Raw genomic sequence first — 16010 nt, forward strand, 5'->3', positions numbered from 1 at the left:
TTCTGACTTTTTCTATAACTATTTCTCAAGGAAAACCTTTTCCGTAGAGAATTGAACTTATTTCCTGAATGAGGATGATGAAAAGTGAACATTCATATGAAATTGTGCCGTTCAACGAAATTATCTCCTTCAAATTTGTCTCTTCCACGTTTTTTTTTTACACTACGATGTTGCAAGATTACTGCCGCATGACACACGTATCAGTGAACGTTAGCGATAATAGGGGAAATGTAAGAATAACATTTCTGACTTCAAAAAAAAATCAAGGCATAAATACCTATTTTCATATACACATAATTCTGCAATTCAGCAAATTCCCATGGGAAAAAAATGAAATTCTCTTAAAACAGTTTGAAAAAATAGTAACTCAAGAGAAACTGAGCAGATTCTCTTATCGCAGTTATGGTTTTCTACTAATTCTATTAAAATAAATAAAAAATAGAAGGATTAGAAACAAACCATGTGAAAAACAACGAAATTCGTTCAACTATTCTGAGGAAAAAGAGGATAGAAATAGAAATATTTTTTTTTGTTTTGTCAAATTTTGAAAAAGTTGAAAAAAGTTAAAACCGTTAGCAGGTAAGGAATTCGTCCCTCCAGCCTTCTTATCCGTGTTTGCAAAAGTTCCAGCTCGGTCCTTTGACTGACTGACCGTTGTGTCTTTTTGTTTGTTCTCGTCATGTTCGCACTGTTTAATTTTGTTGTTGGCGGGCGACTGCGTCAACACGCTGGACCCGGCTTTCATTTTCCTCGCGTTTCTCGCTGAAATTCACGATTTTCATGGTCCAATTCGTTTACCCGTGGCACTTTAGTGCAGCTTCTTAATTTACGCCATCTTCAATAATTCCCTAGAACAACACTGACAACTACTCTTCCTTCGATTAGAGGTTTTTCGTTTATCTGAAGAAAATTTTTTGTCTTCTTTCGAGAATTTTCTCGAAACTTCTTTTGAAACCTCTTCGTAATAAGTATCTAAAAGAAATTTTTTTTGAAACTAAAAACTGTTCAAGAACTGACAGTTGAAAATTGAAAGTATTTTATTCATCTTAAGGAAAATTTCCTGTCTTTTTAAAAATTCTCTTTATTTTTATTTTATTATTGAAACTTATATTGAATTATTATTGGAACTTTTATTGAAATTTCTTCGTAATGAATAAGTATCTAAAAGAAGTTTTCTTTTTCCCGAAGGAAAATGCTAAAACCCCAACTTAACATAACGGATCCCAGCATCTATCGTGTTTCTACGGCCGATCCAATTCGACTCGTGAGTTAAATTTTAATTTCGTAAAAATAAAATAAAATAAAATATAAAATATGATTACAGTAACTCCATCTAGAAATCGTAACGGTAATTGTAATCAAATTCTTTAATATGGAAAATTTTCCCGATAATTTTATGTATAATGATAAATTTTAATGATTTAGTTGATTTAATTTTAATTAATTTTTAGCTTAATTCAATTTTAATGATGATAAATTCTTAAGTCTTCTCAAAAATCTCTTCTCAACAAAATGTGCTCGGATCTACCGTATACAGAGCTGATTTCTTCGTTTGCGTTTCACATTGTTCTTCATAATTTTTTCGGACAATACCCATCTTAACGAGGACCAGAAATACCAAAATATCCACTTGTACTTTCAATTCTTCTTAAAACATTTATTTCTTTCAAAATTTCCCCATATTTATGTGAAATAATGTCTCAATTTGTTTAAAATTTGTTGTTATTTATTAATTAATTTAAACTTAATTTAATATTAATTATTATTATGTTAATTACTGCTAATTATTGTAAATTTTATTTCAAATGTTAAAGTGTGTTCTGTTCTTTCAGCTTCATTTGGTCTCGATTTCAATACCGTACTGGATTGAGAGATTTCTACGGATACGACCTAACTACGCTCTTCCTACGTCATTTATTCAGGATTTGATCAGTAAGTTTAGCCGATTACTTGCTTTCCAGAAATGAGTCCGACAAAAAAAAATCCGAAGATTTTTAGATGTACGACTATCCTGGACAAGTATTCTCACTTTGGCTGCGTTAACGTTAATAGTACATTTTCTCAGATCCATAGTTACACGATCAGCTCAAGTGATTTTTTTTATCCTCGCTCCTCCCAACTTATAGAGTTACTTTTACCGAAAATATCTATTTTCAGATCTGGGTTGCTAGAAATCACATTTTTCCACGTTATACAGAGAAAATGCCGGAATCTGTATGGAAACTCAGCTATTACGGTTTCTCATGGCTTTTTTCATTGTTCGTTCACATTTTCATTCCTAATTTTAACTCTTTCAACGATCCATTGTCCATATGGACAGGTGAGCAACATATTTCAAGAGATCAATACATCAGCAATTGTCCAGGAAATTCCAGAGTTTTTTCCTTGCACTTCAAAGCTTTTGAATAGCTTGTTTTTTTTTATTTGTTTTCTTTTGCTCTACTTTCGTTGGCTAACTAATTCATTTCGACGAACAATTACTTTCCCAAAAATGATTCCTTGCCACTTTTTCACCCCACTCTCAACAGAAAATGCGCAGAAAATTTCAGAATATTTCTCTTTGCAAATCAAAGCTTTTAAATAGCTTGTTTATTTGTTTGTTTGTTTTCTTTGGCTCCGATTTCGCTGGCTAACTGATTCACTTTGACGCATAATTAGTTTCCCAAAATTCACTCCTTATTGCCACTTTTCAGCCCACTTTCTCCTTCCTTTCACTTTTTTTTCATAACAAGGGAATCTCAACTTTTTTTACTCGCATTTCACATCAAAAAAGTTGATATTCCCAAAAGTTTGCGAATACAGTACTTTCATGAATGAACTACATTAAAATTAAAACTCAATTTCTGCAGCAATCGCTACTTGGTGGTGAATCGTAGGGACCAATCGTAGGAACGTAAATCTCCTTCGATCCCGGGAAAAGTCAGGAATCTTTCTTCCCCAGTCCTTTCCATTCTGCCCAGTGTCAAACTAGAAATTAGGAAAAGAGAGGAGGAAATATTAAAAATGATTAAAATACTCATATATGCACTCTATTCGATAGTGACAATGTTTTGGTGGGATCGTTCAACGTGTCCGATGAACCATTTCCTATTTTTGACAGTGTTTGTAATCTCAAAGTAGGATCAAAGCGACATGAAGTACGGTGCAGTTGCGTAAGCGGCTGCGCTCGAAGCGGTGCGGTGGGACGTAGCGGTTAGGATCGAGTTAGGACCTATGCACAGCATTTCTCATCGCTGCTGATCACAGTGGTCCCTCTTCACCATCGCCACCGCTTTGAGCGCAGCCGTTTACGTTTACGTAGCAAACAAGTTTTCTTGTAAAAGTAATGAATCAACGTCGGTATGCTCCCTCTCTTCCGACAGGTCTCTTACAGTCGGATCGGAACGATCTGACTTGCGGTGCAATTGCGTACCCTACTGCTGTGGCGGCGACACCCTCACTGCAACCAGTCGGGAACCAACGCTTCGAGCGCAGCCGCTTACGCCATTGCGTGTCAGTCTGTAGGGAATGTTTGTTCCTGTGCTTCTCTTGCATGCATCCGTTGACGTTTGTCATTGGGACAGACATTAAAATGTTGGAATACTTTTCCTTTTCTCTACGCCTGTCTGCTTTGCAATTTCAAAAAAAAAAAAAAAAATTGAAATTATCTTTTCTAGACTGGTCGGAAGGAGTGTCGCCGCCGATACATCCAACAATTCTTTTCATTTATGGCAGCCAAGCTGCATTTTACATTCATTCCATCTATGCTACGTTATATCTGGATATTTGGAGGAAAGACTCCTGGCTTATGTTTGTTCATCATTTCATAGCACTTTCAATGCTTCTGCTCAGCTATGTGGACAAGTATGTGATTCTAATACTCTAATAGAATTCATACAAACATCATTCTATTCTACATTTAGTTTTACGCTGTGTGGAGCGTTGCTGCTGTTCCTGCAGGATAGTTCGGATGCACTGTTGGAGATGGCTAAAATTGGAATGTACTTGAGAAGACGTAAAAATGGAGACTACTACAAGCTCATTGATTTGGGTGGGAGTGCAGTATTCGTGCTTTTTGCGGCGAATTGGTAAGTTCACTTGAATCATTCGTCTTCTCGCTCTGACCATCGAATTTCCTCGAGTGCGTGCGACGAAAGGCTGTCGGTCTTGCGCCAACACAAAGGTAGAGCCTTTCATCATAATTAGTAGGTTATGATCCCTTCAACGATCACACCTATCTTTTAGCCTTTTCTTAAAGAAGTATAATTGAGTCAAAACGACATGAAGCGTGGTGTAACGGCACTTGCTCGAAACAAGACATGTTTAGTTCAACTTTCTCTACGGATATCTGAGAGGTCACATCGCACTTTCTTGCAGAACGCACCTCAAATCATAAAAGAAAACGAGATTCCCACGGAGTGAAGAGTTATTAGCCTTCGTTGTCGTTTCCTCTTTGTACTCTTCTATGCACCATTCGCTAGGGGTTCCATCTTCCCTGAGAGATACACGTATCTGGACGTATCAGATACTCATTAAAGCTGCTGCATAACCAAAAAGGGATCCTTACGCACCTCCTAGGAACGCAAAAGCGGTCGAACTATTCTCTCTAACAAAACTTAGGGCTTATTTCAACTCGATATAAATGGGACATGTGCGCATTGCACTCTCGGAAACCTCGACGGTGTGACCGGTCTCAGTACTAAAAACAGAAATTGAATCATTGATGTGGCCACCTCAGTAATCTGACTAAGAAGTGGATTTTTCAGGATTCTATGTCGCCTGTACTGGTATCCATGCAAACTACTCTACGCCACCATATACGGAGCAGTATATTTGGGTCCGCAAGATGCACCGTTCTTTCCTGTTCTTGGCATCATGCTGATTTTAATTTACGCTATGAACATCTATTGGTTTAACGTGAGTCGATACAACGAAAGAGGCGCAGCCATGCTTTGCGACTAGTTCTTTCCATCCGCTCTTCACTCTGATTCAACTCCTCCTTGATGAATTTACGGAAGCGTACACATACACGGAAGTAATTAAATCAGTTCTATAATATGTGGGGTAAGGTCACGTCACGTTTCGGAATAGGAAGGCGCAGGTGGAAATGGATAGTATAGAAAACATGGCCGCGTCTCTTTTGCGATGACATTCACAACGTAGGAATTATATTGGATAGCAATTTTCGCAGGACTGAAAGAGCAAAGTTTTAAATAGTAAATTATAGTTGACATAAAGTAGGGTCGAAATTGAGAAGGGACCATTGCGAATTACAGCGAGGAATGGTCAGCAAGGGTCCCACTCACCCTAGATTCTCACCGCCACGCTCCGCCGCACCGCTTTGAGCGCAGCCGCTTACGCAACTCCACAGTGCTTCATTTTGTTTTGATCCTACTATACTTGCGTGTGAGCTCGGGTGACCGTGACGCATACGCATTCGTTTTCTTTCACTATTTCGCCTCAGACGAGTTTGTATCGAATAGAAGGGGTACTTGTGTTGTAATAGATACGTCGCGAACATTGGAGCCAACACAAGTATCGTACTCATGTAACTTTCTTCTCATCCTAGTGCTGGATACAGAGCGGCCGTCGTTCTTAGACAGATTCATTAGATGTTCCTGGTCATCTGAGAAAAACTATTGAGTAATATAGACAGGTGGGTAACAGACCTACATAGTAGTGGGAATTGTGGTCTCCGAAGAGTTACATTTTCGCATTTAACACTAAGTTTTTAGCGTATGCCTTAGAATATTGCAGTTTGGACTCGTACGAAAACCTCTTCGAAACATTCTCCCTAGAAAAATAACTTCGACTATTTTAGTTTATTGCACGAATGTTGTGGAGAGTGGCGACCACCGGCGAGGAACCTGAAGATAATCGTGAATGGGACACCAGCGCAGTGACTGGACTGTCGAAACGTTCACTGGATGCTATGGCTGAGAATAAGGAGAGGAAGAGGCAGTAATGGCTTACTTTCTCACTTCTCTAACGTCTTTACCCTCCCCAAAATCTAATATCTCATGTCTGTATGTTGTGAATAAAATGTTTGAATTTAGTGATAAAACATCATACACTTCGAAGATAGGATGTAAGAGTCAAACATTTTGGAACTACTACAAACTAGCTAGCTAGAATGAAACGTACTTTCTCTCTTGGAATTCTCGGGGAAGCGAAAACAATCAGAAGTCATAGGAAGAATGGTGACATATAGTCGAGTCAGCACGAACTAAAGCCTGGTGCAATTGCGTAGGCGGTTGCGATCTGTGTGGGACCCTCGGTACTTCCAGTCGGACTGCAGAGGTAAGTAGAGGATCCACCGCGGAGGCTTACGCAGCTGCGTCAGGTTCCAGATTAAACGTTAGCTGTTAATAGAGATCAATACCAATCTTGGCCGCAGCTCAAGCAAATCAATAGAAAAGGTTTCAGATTGTTTTGACCTAATTGTACCCATATTTGAATCCACCAATTCATCATCCTTGACACTTTTGACTCCCTTAATTGCTCTTGACTTCTCAGGAACACGTTTATACTATTCTTTTCGACTGTAGAACCGTCCTCTTAGAAAAGTAACTTCACCTTTAGTCACAACCCACAAAGATGAATCTTACGAACCATGCAGATCCCACGCTTTAATTTGCGCCACACTGCGAAAAGCTATGGTTGGGTCAAAACGACATGAACTACGGAAAGTTGCGCGAAGCGGCGCGGTAGAGTGCAGCGGTTAGGATCGTGTAGGGACCCTCGTCACCGCCGCCCATCTCTACAGTTCGCCACCGTCCCACCTCGATTGCAACCGCTGTCTTCACCGAACAGCTTCGAGTGCGGAGCTGCTTACACAACTGTCCGTGCTTCATGTCGTTTCAACCCAACTATAGATCTGTGAATAATAAGGAAATCACATCGAGTAACAAATAGTAACATCAAATATTAAGTAGTAACAAATAACGATGATAGTCAGAAAATAATAACCAAAATGCAATGGACCTAGCAGTAAAATGCGTGAACCCATACTTTCAATATAACACCGACGATCTCAACCAATTACTACCTGAATTCCATTACGGCTACGCGCAATGGCCGCAATGCGTTGAGCAACGGGACGAAAATCGTACGTAGTACATTATAGGCTCTTTAAAGAATTAAAAAATCTATGAAGTCGTTCTGAATGGAGAGAAGAAGTTTGCTGGGACAAGTATGAAATGGAAAAGTAGGAACGATATGAAAAAAAATAGTTATAAAGGATAAGAGTCACATTAGAGATGAGAGTCATATTATGATATTGTGGGAGCCGCAGCGGTTACATGAACAAAAATATCATAAAGTAAATCTTAGCAACCAGGCAGCAGATCCTCCCTGACTCAGAGTGGAATAAGAGGAGCGAATATCAAGAGCCACACAGCTGCAAGAAAATTGATTCGTGGGAGGATTGAACGTGACTTCCTTCACCTTCACGAAGTACCACAGATCGAACCATATGGAATGAAAGCGAGACGTCTTATCCTCGTTTTCCATCGAAATCCATCAACATAGTCAGCTGCTCCCGACTCCTATATTCACCCCCTCCACGACCGGCATTCCACTTACGCCGAAGTGAGCGATGTCAGCTGTGTGGACAACGACAATGGTCACGAGGACAAGGAATCGTTGGCTAAACATATTTCCGTTGCTTCTTGGATTTCTGCAAATTCATGCAGGTAAGCTTTTTTTAAATTGCTCTCTATTTTGTGATCTTCTCAATCATTAAAATCCCCTGGAAATATAGGTGAAATAAGTGTTACTTTTTATTCTCCGCTATTTTCGCGTGCTAGTGGGTCGTTTATTTGTCTCCGGTGAGAAATCACATATGTTGCCTCACACAATCCCCGCTATCGATCAAAGAGACGAGCGTTGAGGACTTTTTTCGCGTCAGGAACCGGTTCCAAGTTATTCTGTACGCATTTATAGTAACTAAATACAACTCTTTTTTTTTTGCGCGATTTCCTACACAGTTTCCAATCAATAATAAAAGAATAACAAGCGACAAATCCTCGATTCATCCGGTAAACGCTTGAACTTTGCGTATTTCGCCGACTAACATGAGGTACACTAGGTTGTTCAACTTTTTATGGACCAATAATGTTCAGTTTCACAGAAAGGGAAGTTGTTTCTGGTTCCTGTCGGCTTTTATAGGTTCTAGAAGGTTCTTCTGCGAAAAGGACAGAAACTGTGGAATTAATTAACTTTTATCATAGTCACCTTTTCCATTTCATTTGATTCTTCATTTTCTTGAAGATTCCATGTTATTTGCTTTCCCCAAGGACCCCGTTTCAATATGAGGTCAGAAACATCGCCGTACGCTCAATTTTGCTCTTTTGCCTGTACGTAACATGTTGTGAAGGGGTGAGCCTTTACTTTAAATCAATAAAAGTGTCTAATCTAATTGTTAAGAGCAAAGGAATTACTTGCTCTTCACAGTTTTTCTCTTTTTTTTTGAACGAAATCTTTGTATCAGATAGATAGAAGACATTCAAGCGTTTATTTGACAATTGGCATCCTGGGCAGCTTGCACTGTTGACAAGTGCAGTTGATCGTTCGAGAAAACGAAAAGGAAGAACAAAAGATTAAATTTCACTAATGATTGATTATTCGCATGTTTTGCTGGTGACAACTGCCATTCATCATTATTTTCATTAGTTTTATTCATCGCCAGGTGGTTCAAGGTGTTCGCGAAAGGTTTTATAGTTTAGATCACTCAAAAATAGATAAGCAGTTGCTTAAACATTATTATAAAACTGCAAAACTCAATACAAATTCTACATTTTGCTATGGATTATTGACTCGATTTTTTCTCTAAGTGCTTAGTGATTGATAATGAACCGCAAAATTATAAGGGAGTTCAGTTTAAGCACTTAGCGATATATAACGATTTCCTACTCCAGCCCTATCCTCAAATCAGTCGATCTTCCTTGTTTGTATAACAGATCTATCGGAACGGAATCTATCAGCTGGGAGTGCGGCCGGAATCACCCGCGTTGGTCCGAGAAGACCAGCGTATCGATCCGGTTCCGTCTTCTCTACGTTGCGGAAGAAAGAAAAAACACTAGTCGTGCAAGTAGTAGCAACTGTTTTCCGGTTTTTTCCGACCTTGAAAAATTCTATGGATGTACTTCTACGATCCTTTATGTGCCTAGTACGAGAGGCTGGACCCACTTCTCCTCCTAACAGCATTTCGATGCGCTGGAACTGCGATGTGTTTCAAAATCGCTGGTGATTGTGTGTTTTCTTCACACACTACTCACATTCCTCAACGTCCCGTAGTCCCGTGGTTTATCAACCACTCTCCTGATCGTGTTCCTACGCCAAAAGTTCCCAACAGAAGTTTCATGTGATTGTGAAATCACCCCAGGTCTTGCTTTTTTTCTTTTCTTTAACGTTTTTCGCCAGTCTCACGTGGTTCAACACATTACTATTTTAAAATTATATTAGGAATAGCTTGAGGATCAGGATTTGTGTCACTTCTTCGGATCTAATTAAGTAAACAGTCATTCAGGACCATAAGGAGTGTTCTTATGTTGTCATAGGTGATAAACCTGCGAAGTATTGTTTACATATCGTGTGCTGAAGATGTGTAAACAGGAGGTATCATGAAGAAAGCGAAAACAGTTATTGTTACGAGTAGTCGCTGTTCAAGCTGTTCACACATCACTTTTTTAGTTTTCTTATCCATTAATATAATTTTTTGCAAACCCTGAGGAGGAAATGATGTTCGTCTAGATAGATATTTCATCATTAATTTGATTTGCACCATGTTTTTCTCTAGATTTGCTTCTTCATCACACTTTTTCAAAATAAACAAAGATCTCTCCAAATGAAATGTATGGATTTTTCTCGTCTGGAATCTTTGATCCTGCTTTTTTTCAAAGCTGCGTCAGTCACAGTGCTGCACCACAACTACTGACGTGTTTCGAAAAGAACAACTGCTACTGAAATTTTACGTCATATTATAAGTCTTTTACTTGCGTAAAACATGTGATTTCCTTCTATTCATTGGTTATATAAGAAAAATGCCACGACTTCCCTATACCGCAACTTTTCCACGGTTATAGTATAATGAAAAAGAAGAATAGCTATAGTTATTGCGAAGAAATATCACTTTCCAGTGACTTTTTGAATTGCTTTTGTTGATTCATTGAAACAATGAATATCTTGTCTGAAAGACGTACTCCGAACATTACGACCCATATTTGACCTTGTAGAGTACGGAGTGATCGAATAAACGTGATGATGTGCTGATGTTTTAATGTTTTTCCGATCAAGGATTACGTGAAATAAGAAAAAAGAAGTAAAGATAGAGATTGAAGATCATTTCTTAGTTTGGACATGGTGTTGTGAAATCTGTTTTGGAACAGTAGCAGACACGCGCCGTCGTAAACATTGTTTCACGACTAGTTTCATAGTAGAAATTCAGTCGCATTGAATTGTGTTGTTCATTGCACAGAACGAAGACTAACTTGAAATTTTCGAAGGAATTTTGTTTAACTGGACATTCTATCAAACGTAGGCTTATTTTACGTTGATGACATTGTGGAATGGATGTGTTAAAGACACAGACAGCGCCTTTCGATTTTGATAGAAGTCAACAGATTTTTTTTTTGGTAGAATTATCTTCATAACGATATCTTACAACGTATCGAACGATAATCAATTCACGGTTATTTGAAGCGTTTTAAAAAGGTTTCTCTATAATTTGTATTTCATTTATCCTTGTGACCTTCCTCGTTGATGTCCACAGAATTTCGTGTATTCGTGAGCTATTGTACAGAATAATCAAAACAAATTGTTTTCAAGGGTTCTGTGCGATGACATCTGTCACCCTCCATGGCATCACTGATTCATTATCACCACAATACGAAAAGGTACGGTTGAAAGTTTTACATTTCCATCACTTTCGTATCAGTTAATTTCTTTCCTTTTTTTCTTCTTTTCTTTTTGGAAACTTATAACCGCTAGGATTTGCTGTACTCAATTCAAACAAGAGATGAATGTTCAAAATGTGTTATCATATAGCAAAACCATTCTTATTTTCTATCAATTTCGAGCGGTCTGAACATATTTTTCGCCTGTTTTAATGAATTGAAACATGAAACATAAGTGTGAATTGAAACACTAGGATCGAAAAAAGTTTGGTACAGAGATCTTCCACAGAAAAATTTATGATATGTTTGTTTTCGATCGATGATGAACCATTTCATCATAAGCAACACGCATGCTGTGCTTCTGCAAATGTACCTCACATATTGGATTTTCGACTTGTTTTTGTATTTGTGCTTATATTTAATAGTTGCTGTTACTGTTGGTTCTTTGACGAATTGCAATATGCAAAGGAGTTCTTGTATAGTTAAGAGAAACTCTCGTTTAAAAACAAAGAGTGAGCGATGTTCAATCAATCGATGGGAGTGATTGCGACGGTCCCTGCTCTCTCAGAGTCGATAATTCTTTGCTTTCGAGTCGCTAACAGTTAAGTGAGGGAGAGTTCAAAACAAATAATTCATATATCAAATATATAGGCTGTAGTGCTTTTAATTTAAGTACCTCGAAGGGTTTGTTTGACCTCCTAAAATACTATAGAATGAATATCTCACGTTGGGAAGGCGAAGTTTTGTTGTTCTTCTACATTCTTTTTTACTACTTATTTATATGCTAACCTATTTGAGATGTCTTGAAGAAATTTTAAGAACATCACTTGCGTAGTTGAGTCATTAGTTACGAATATGGGCGGTGAAATATTAAATTAATAGTACTAGAATGCATAAAATCCGTAAGTGATAGAAACTGTCCTCTTGTTCAACAGTTAGGTTAGGTCCAGTTCCATGGTACTTCTTATTACTTCGCGTTTAACAGTCTATCGAGTAGTAGAAGTAATGTTTTTGTTTGAAAGATCCTTACACTCGTTTTTATTGAAGTTTTGTTGCTTTTATCATTGCGTCTTTTGTTATCGTTGCAGTATGCGACGGCTTTGGAGACTGCTGCAGCAGCATTCAGAGAAGTGGAAGCATTGTTCAACGATTCCACATTTATTGAAAAGAAGGGATGGAGAATTGATGAAGAAAACGATGAGGGCGATGTGGTCTATGCGAAAAACACGCCGAAGGGAAAGATGGTCACCGTTTCAGTAAGTTTTTTTTTTCGATCTGATGTGTGGCACTTTTGATAGAATTTTTCATATCTCTTTGCGGAATGCAGATGTATAGTAATGTCAAAACGACATGAAGTAAGGCGCAGTTCCGTAAGCGGCTTCGTTCGAAACAGCGCTGTCGAGCTAGCGTTGGAATCGGGGTTGGACCATCACGAGCTGCAGCACAGAATGATGCTAACAAATGTCCTCCCTCCATCCTAACCTCTGCGCTCCCCGCACCGCTTCGAGCCCAACCGCTTACGCAGCTGCACTGCGCTTCATGTCGTCTTGATCCTACTCCAGTATTTCCGCAATCAAAATGTATGTTTTAAAAAAGTTTCCATTTAAGACCGAACTACCTCTGGATGTTGATTCTGTGATGCACGAAACATGGACGGGTGTAGAAGGATTACCAAAATGGAATCCGAACATCAATTTTGCAAAAACTATCGTTTCCCCCACACCTCACTTTGACATAGTTACAGTGGGTTTTTTTTCCTTTCATTTACCTTAATCTCGAATGACTGATGAGTATAGAGGCGTCACACGTAATGGTTAATGGTTCCTGCGCATCTTTTTGTCTTAGCTGGTGCACTTTTCGCGAAAATCTATTTTAAGTCACTTTTGTAATCAAAAAAAGAAGACAGGTCTCATTCATATTTCCTGGTATGCAGTTTAGAGACACAGATATGAGATCTAGAAGATGATTTCCGCTACTTGATGCAGGAAACACCGAGAATTACGTGTAATAAAATGACAAAGTGTTTTTTTTTCTTTAGTACGGCAACAACGACGTGTTGATTGTAAGCGGAAGAGATTTCGTATCCGCACGAATGTACAGAAAAACTTCAAATGGATATATCCTTGCATCTCGAAGTGTCAGGATAAAGGAGTGTCCCGAACAAAAGGGCAGAGTAAGGTAGATTTTCGGGAAAATATTGTCGGGTATATTCAACCGCGCTCTTATTTCTGGAAGTTCTATCTTTCTTTTTTTAGCTTAATAACTTTAGCTTACATGTCATAAGCTCACATGTCCTCTAAGACTAATGCTTAGGTATTAGGGTCCCGAATGATTTAGTTATGACTTCCAGAACTAATGTCGCGGCTAAGTGCACCCTCACCAACATTTTATTCGGTGTTTCTTTTCTCTCTGTACGCTATCTGCTTCAAAGAATTCATTAGTTCAAGTGTTGCCGAGGAAATGTGATCGTGAAAAATCACTAATGTAGAGATGCTTATAGCACGGTTATAGCGCTACAGCCACAGCACTGATCAACGTTTGAAAACTGAACTTCTTATATTACTATGACATAAATTGTATCACAATGTAATAAATCAACAAAGAGGTTCGTAGTCATTACAGTCTTATTGTGATTTCATCGTTCATATCAGCAACGTATCTCCACATATCATTTCCAAGTCTTTTTTTTAAGCTTAGCGTAACGTAACCACACTTGCACTGCTTCATGTGTGCGGGAAGTGCAAGTGTGGTTACGTCCACTGCACATTGGCACACGTTACAAGTGTCACAGTGACACGAGTCAGATTGAGGTGGTTGCGACCGTCTGATTGCCTTGGAATCGCGATCCCAGTTCAACACTATCTCCCTAACAAATACGTCCACTTTAACCAAACTGTCATCGTCACGAAGAACAGAACTACCTAATTCCATGCGTGCTATTACGTCAAAATCTGACCAGAAATCACTAAGAGCTTGAAAGAGCGCCAAAATTGGAATTAAGTCACAACTAGGATGCACTATGTTATGTTTGTACCTTCACTGCGAGACTGGCTTTTGTGTAAAAGGTTCCTCACATGTTTTAGACTATATTTTCTTATTTTAATCTTTAATTTATTTCATTCCAATTTTTGTTTTTGACACGTATGACAAACTATTAACTTAAACAGAAGAGAAGCTCTCATTCTTGCTATTATCAGCTTTGTGGATCAAGTAATGTGATCCATTTGAATCACAAGTAATCGCATCCCAGTGAACACGTTTTGAGCGTTCTCTTGTCGTACAAAAAACAAGGACGGTTGTCTCTTGCAGCTATTTTTTATTATTTATTTTTCCAGCTATTTTTTCACGTCATTCGAATAGCTGTTGAATACTTTGAAGCGTATGTTCGAAGTATTCATCAACAACATGGCATATAAGTGGAAATTTTTTGCATCAAGTTCGAGAAATGTACTAAGTTTTCTTTAGCTGTAGTTTGTTGAAAAGAAAAAAAAAATTACGAAAAAACACTTTTCACAGGCAAGGTTATGTTTTTTTTTGCATAGGAGAAGCTTGAGATCACAAACTGAAGTTGAACATTTCCCTGAATCTACCTGTTTTAGTCCTTTTTTTCCTCTCCCTCCTTTTCCCCACATTGATCTGGTAACACATCTGGTTGTATACTCTTTTTTTTTCTTACTAGAGTACATAAAGGCATTAGTGATATACTGATAGCACCCTTTATTGAATTTTTTCTTTCAGAGCGGAATTGATTTTGGCGGGAGCGCAGTTCATGCCACACCCTGAGAAAAAGGATGTAACTTTAACCAATGTGGTTATGCTAGCAGATCTCAAAGGAATGATCCCGAAGTTTGTTGTTAATCAGGTAAGTTATGCACCATTCTACATTTCTACCATGCACCTATGCTTTTTTCAGGTATTTCATTTCATTTTTGTAGGTGCTTGGTAGGATAATGCTCATGGATACCGAAGAAAATCGACGACATTTCCAAAGTATAAGGGAAAGAAAAGAGAAAACCTTGAAAAATTGAAGTCTTTCATTTTTCGATGCTCAGGACTAGCCGAATACGAGTACAAAGTTATGATTCTTAATGCAAGAATATAGAGTTGTTATAAGATAAATAGATTATTATTATTTGTTAGAACAATGTGCAATTCATTTGGCTAACAAATCTGATGCAGGGAAAACTGACCAACTGGACGAACACGTTCAGCTAGGAGCAAGACTTATAGAAATGATTTGTGGAACATTGACCATTTCTTTTCGAGTAGGAGCTTTGCTGAGGAAACCAAAAAACAAGAACTACACACGATCACAACAATGATGGGTTGTTTCGTACAATAAAAAAAAGTAAGATGAGAAATTTTGACGGAACAAAAAAAAATCAGATGAAGTGTCGGAATTACTTGAATTGAATTACACTTTCCTCAAACAATTGAGAAGGGATAAAAAGAGGCGTGGAGCAATAAATTCTTGGCAGCAGATCGCTTCAAAACTGTTTCTTTTTGAAAACAGCTGCACATTATTACAAAAGACAGTGGATTCAGTGCTTCCGTTGCTGAATTCTCTTTTTTTTTGTAGCAGTGTGCAGTCGACTTGGGATCAAGAATGCGACATGCCTTTTAGCTTAGGCCCGATAGTGTTGCAGTTACTGGGGATCCATATTGGGAAAAAGGCAGAACCGAGACATTGATCCGTTGGACAATGTAATTGTAGATCAAAAACATTGTTCACGTGCCACACATCATTGTTACGTGAATATGAGAGCGGAGCTTTTTTCTCACTTCGGTACATTTAAGAGACATTCTAGGTTAGTAAGGAAACCGTATCCAAGAACTATCCGAAAGTTACTAGGTAGAAATTTTTTTTGCACTCCCAAAGTGGATGTTACAAAAATTTACGAGCTCACTCCCCACTCACTCCCAAATGATTTGAGAACGTACAGTGATTGATTCTTCTGCCTATCGATCGGAGCAGCAACCGGAAAGGGTTAAAGTTGCACCCGGCTTGGATTTGTAGTTCTTCCGAATGTTAACCGGAGAATTGGTTGATTCTTGACGATGATCTTCTTCGTTGATTGAGTCTGGATCCTATGTGGCACGCGGTGATCATCGATCACATCGATTTGTGGACGAAGA

General features: G+C 38.4%; 2 protein-coding genes across 2 annotated transcripts; both read left to right on the plus strand.

Moving 5' to 3' along the window:
• Positions 1 to 1192: 1192 nt before the first annotated feature.
• On the plus strand, positions 1193 to 5944 carry RB195_004286 (uncharacterized protein; the record flags this gene model as incomplete). The annotated part of the gene is made up of 8 exons (XM_064181850.1): positions 1193 to 1264; positions 1833 to 1932; positions 1999 to 2090; positions 2158 to 2320; positions 3657 to 3843; positions 3903 to 4067; positions 4746 to 4896; positions 5801 to 5944. 8 exons carry the CDS (start codon positions 1193 to 1195, stop codon positions 5942 to 5944), a joined length of 1074 nt encoding a protein of 357 aa, XP_064033322.1.
• Positions 5945 to 7576: 1632 nt separating this feature from the next.
• Positions 7577 to 14902, plus strand: RB195_004287 (uncharacterized protein; the record flags this gene model as incomplete). Its single annotated transcript, XM_064181866.1, has 7 exons — positions 7577 to 7673; positions 10807 to 10874; positions 11963 to 12130; positions 12483 to 12617; positions 12913 to 13052; positions 14613 to 14736; positions 14810 to 14902. The coding sequence occupies 7 exons, from the start codon at positions 7577 to 7579 to the stop codon at positions 14900 to 14902; spliced, it is 825 nt and encodes a 274-aa protein (XP_064033323.1).
• Positions 14903 to 16010: the final 1108 nt, after the last annotated feature.

The sequence above is a fragment of the Necator americanus genome, chromosome I (genome assembly GCF_031761385.1).
Source record: "Necator americanus strain Aroian chromosome I, whole genome shotgun sequence".
Classification (NCBI taxonomy): domain Eukaryota; kingdom Metazoa; phylum Nematoda; class Chromadorea; order Rhabditida; family Ancylostomatidae; genus Necator; species Necator americanus.